The sequence below is a fragment of the Penaeus chinensis genome, chromosome 35, assembly GCF_019202785.1.
Source record: "Penaeus chinensis breed Huanghai No. 1 chromosome 35, ASM1920278v2, whole genome shotgun sequence".
NCBI lineage: Eukaryota > Metazoa > Arthropoda > Malacostraca > Decapoda > Penaeidae > Penaeus > Penaeus chinensis.
In genome coordinates, this window is record NC_061853.1 from 5555124 (window position 1) to 5560123 (window position 5000).

The 5000-nt window shown below is 36.1% G+C and overlaps 1 protein-coding gene across 3 annotated transcripts in view; it reads right to left on the reverse strand.

Moving 5' to 3' along the window:
* Positions 1 to 5000, reverse strand: part of LOC125044341 (mitotic checkpoint protein BUB3-like) — a 17595-nt gene that overhangs the window by 4753 nt on the left and 7842 nt on the right. For 2 of the 3 annotated variants that reach the window (XM_047640960.1, XM_047640961.1), the window contains exons 3-6: positions 3629 to 3732; positions 3254 to 3371; positions 2867 to 3025; positions 2693 to 2698 (exon numbers count right to left, since the gene is read on the reverse strand). In XM_047640960.1, the coding sequence (XP_047496916.1) occupies positions 2693 to 2698; positions 2867 to 3025; positions 3254 to 3371; positions 3629 to 3732 (387 nt within the window). The remainder of the gene's footprint in view (positions 1 to 2692; positions 2699 to 2866; positions 3026 to 3253; positions 3372 to 3628; positions 3733 to 5000) is intronic. The other variant, XM_047640962.1, reaches the window with a different exon arrangement.

Below are 5000 nucleotides of genomic sequence, written 5' to 3' on the forward strand. Positions count from 1 at the left end.
CAGCAAAATAATAATAATCATTCACATACTGTTATCTTCATCATGCAAAAATTCATTAAGATTTGCATCCTTTGTTGTAAATTGGTCCATTTTAAATCACTTAGGGAAACACTTCTTTCCCCCCATAATATTGCACAAAACTAACTTTCCCTGTGAATATATCGCAAAAATATTTTTAACTGAATAAAAAATTCGGTCTGCAATAAGATTGGGTATAAAAAGATAAGAACAAAGGTTGTCAAAGTCCATTAAATCCACTTTGCTGGGGAAAAAATAAGGGTCTAAGCTATAAGAGTAAAACATTCCTTAATTCTTAGCCCTTTAAAACATCAGTGAAGTGAAAGGGCTAAACATGACATGACATGCTGCCATCATGTCACTAGAACACTTTTACCAGTCTGGTATCCAGCTAACTCTTAGCCCTAAGACAGGTGGGTGTTGTCACTTCATGGGTCATTTCTTGCATATGTTCATATTCCTTTCTTATCTATGGATTTGGTGTTAGCACCAAATCATTCATTTTAGTTCCAAACTATTAACAAAAGATTTTCCTATCAGAAATATATGCAATTGAAGCTACACAGACACCCACTTGCTAGCTAACACCAAACCCTGTCCACTGCAACTTTAGTTTCTTAATTTTCTTTACACGCTAATGGCACTAGAAGTGCTTAGTCATCTATCAGTCAACTGCTAAGCCTGTCTGATCTCAGCTGCTTAATACATTTCCTGAATTTTCAGGAAGAAAAGTTTTGATTTTTTATCATTATCATTATAACTACAAATAAAAATAAAATTTCTTTCTTCACAAAACTTCAAGAAATGGAGCAGACAGATAATGTTAGGTAAGCATAGTAATTAACTCCCTGACTAAGCAATTGCTGATTAAGCCATTCTGAAGCTATTTATGTGGAAACAAAACAGATAAAATAACACTACAATGGGCAGTGCACTAATCTGGCACAAAAAGATTGAGCCCTTGTCCGATGTAAACTGAAAAATAAGTGAATTCTGGAAAGCATTTATCTTTAATGATGCAAATACCTGCTGTTGGCCAAGTCATGCAAGTTTTTTGGATAATATAAATCATGGGACTGGCTGGCTAAAATGTTAACCCAATGCCAGCAGGAAAATGTAATATTAACAGTATTAGTTTTGTGAAATTTATCAACACAAAGATTTCTTCACAAATGTTCAGTCACCAAGGAGTTAATCAGTAATGTCTGTGACCTATCCCGATTTCTCCCTTTTGAGTTCAAGAATCCCCCTGACCTTTAATACTATTAATACTGATACTGTTATCATTATCATTGACATTATAATTATAACAGTGCTGTCAACAATACTAACAGCAATATAAAACAAAATATTTCTAAAAATCAAGGAAAAGGGGAAACAAGTGACATAGGTAGGATAAGAAATTGACTCCTTGGTGAATAAATATTTGTGGCATCATGTGTGTAAAAAATATATAAACTAAATTCACTGTAGTCATGGCATTAATGTTCATGCCATCCCTGGCGGTATAACTTTTCAAGAGCAATGCTGTACTGCCGACCTGCATGTTTTGAATGATAATGCTAAAAAATGTTCATGTTTGAGTTTAGTCAATCATATATAAAAATCCTATTAACATTTTCAAAATTATTAAAATGCAATGATCCAAAGATCTCCAAATATATTTAAATAAGAATTTTCATTACCAAATGTATGTATTGACTCAAAAGTAGGAATAGATACTCTTTTGATATGGATTTATGTCTTTGTGTGAAGTGCATGCCTAAGGATACAGATAAAATATCCATGAACCTACAGAATACTATTCTGCAGCTATAAATTCTCCTACACATGCAGTTGAGCTAACTACACTTAATATTAGCTCAGCGTTGTTTGAACTGTCAAGATAAATTCTGCTTGAAATTCACGGGGGAAAAAAATAGCTGCTTAACTTCCAACACAGAATGAAAATTCTGCAGAGATATCACTCTTTTCTCATGTGTAAAGTAAACAGCACACCACATGCACTTATTAGCACAAGAAGTCACCCAGGGGCAAAAATATTGTGGCTCCTACTGTCATTGTCCTGAAAGCACAATAATTAAATGACTGCATGCCTCTCTTCCACCCCAATATGTCCTGCTAACATTAAGAAATTAGTGAAGACAAGGTTTACTATTTATATTTAACAGTCACATCAATACCAGTGGATGATTTCAAGAGCATATTACCTGTGGCAAACTGGGTTTAAATAAATGTATTCTACACACTAAAGTGTTCTGGTACTTATTAACCCCTTGGTGACGGGTGCAGAAAACTAAAAAAATACTCTTTGCTCTGGCGAACCACGGCAACGCGCCGACTTTGAGTGCGTAAGTTCGGTACATCAAGCCGAATCACTGCCTCGGAGCGATTTGGCGCGCCGCCGCGGCGGACAGCCGCACGCCACATTTCGAGCGGTTTGTTTTGACGGCTATAGGCGTGACCCGTTGGGAAGGGGCTAAATGAATAATGGTATGTCTTTAGTGTCGCCTTACTTGGTCTGGATGATGATTATTTTTGCATGTTGCAGATTAAAATAAAAGTAAATGTTTTAGTATTAGCAATGTTAATGCATTCTACCATATTCTCCCCCTTTAAACCCAAATATTGCATGCGGCATTTCCTCTTGATACCACAAAGTGCGTTCACCAACCCGCTCCTTAAACAAATAACAATCTCAATTTAGGTTTAATGTATACAATAAGAACAATATACAAAAATCTGAGCAAACATTTCTTATCATTATATCTGTACTCAGAAATAATAAATTCAGTATGCTCTATAACTGATAGGCAATAGACAGTAAAAAAGCCAACTTCTGGCCTACCTGTTTGTTGGGGAAGCACTGAATGCAGCGAGTCTGGTATTTGAGAGAAGATTCTCGGCGCTGCTGAGCGAAGCCCATGTTCCTCAGATCCCAAACCATCACTTTTCTATTGGATGTTCCCACTACCAACTTTTCTCCACCAAGGCCCATGGTGTACACCTGAATATTGAAATGAAACAATTAATTCTGGATGCCTGCACTAAATAGCTTTAACAAGCACTGATCATAGAATGAGGGTGGAATGAATAGAAAAAAGAAAAACACAATACTGATTAATGGTATGACTCAGAACAAAATAAAATCAATAAAACAAAGAAAGGAAGAAAAAAACAAGGAGGGAGCAAAAGAGTAAACAGAAAAAAATCTGATCCTAATTCTCACACTAACCTTATTTGGCTGTTGGAAAGTACCAGCTTCCCGTGGTCCACGCGGATCCCAGAGTTTGATGTTGGAATCCCAAGCTCCTGTGATCACAACATTTACTTCTGGGCAAAATTCCACACACCTATACAAGAAAAGGCCCATTATGAGTTTTTTTTATCATAGATATTAATCAAGTCTGTATGTTTATGTCATCCTCACATTTCACTGTTTATTTATGAATCCCACATATAATAGGATGTCTAGAAGTCTGTAAGAATGTTAAACAAATTTCTGAAGAAGGTAAAAAGGAAGACTGCTTCCGAGAAACATAATTCAAAAAATTTATAAAACTGGATTTTAAATCAGGAGCAGTGGATGAAAGAGAAAACAGTATTATACCTGATTGGAGCATCATGAGAGCCAACCACAGACTCTGTGTTTGTGTTGAGATCAAAGGTCTTGAGCTGACCATCTAAGCCTCCACTGTATGCATGGACAGCATCCTGAAATAGTGGGAAGTTCATCAGCTTAAATGTACCATAATGCCATACCATGCACTTCAAGCCATTACATGATTTGGTGGGCTTTTAATATAATTATGTATTGAATTCATTCTTAGATACACATCTAAATTATATCATAAATATATGCCAAAACTGATAAGAAACATTTTTATGCATCTACTATTCACAAAGTTCACTCTTCACAGTTATTGGGGAAAGGGGAGATGAGGGATACAAAAAGACAATAGTAATAGTAAAGAAACTAAAATCTAAATCTAAATGTAGTATTTTTAAGGAATTAACCAATTCTAAACAAGTGTCAGTGCAGTAATAACCTCTTCACAATTTCACAATGTCATACCAAGCCACAAACCAGCCTTTGTTTGCAGGCAGCTACTGGGATGAAACAGGAATCATACATATCCCCCACCCTCTATACTCTTCCCTATGACATAAATTATCTTTTAAGAAATGAGGCAAAAGAGAGGCTTTAAACTAGCATGAGTGATAGTTTCACAATGCATGTAAGCATGTTAACCCAATGCCGCAGGGGAAAATGAATGAAAAATGGGGAAAATGCCAAGCTCATTTTTTATTTTATTTTGTGAAATGTCTCTGCACATAAATGGCTCTGCTAGTGCTTAGCCACAAAGGAGTCAATTAGTGGACTTTGTGACATTACCTGATTTGAATTGGAGGGAAAAATTTATTTTTTACTAGTGCCATGAATATCGATGGTGTTAATTTTATTATAAACATTATAATTACTATAATGTTATAAACATTAGTAACAGCAAAATAAAATAATGCAAAATATTTTCGTAAATCAAAGAAAAGGGTAAAGAGGCGAGACAGGCAGTACTCGTAATTGGCTCATTGGTAACTTAGTACAAGTGTAGCCATCTATGTGTAAAAACAATTAAACAAGTAAACTCACAGTTAGCATGGCATACACGTACATGTCATGCTCATCAGCATTGGGTTAAGCCAAGTTTTGTTTCTGATGATAGCTGTTAAGGTGTGGCTGATAATTTTATTTGAAGCTTGGAATCACTGAGCATCATAAACTCTGGTGATTTTTGGCAATGTCCACACACTGGGCATGGGAGTCCGATATGAGTAGCAGAACTTCACACTCCACGCACTCTGGCACGTCACTGTGTGTACAGCCGTAACAAACAGACCCAGCGGTATGTTATGATACTTGTACGTGACCCATCAGTAAAGGGTTAAAGTGTACTTGACATGACGGGGAGAGTGGAGCACTG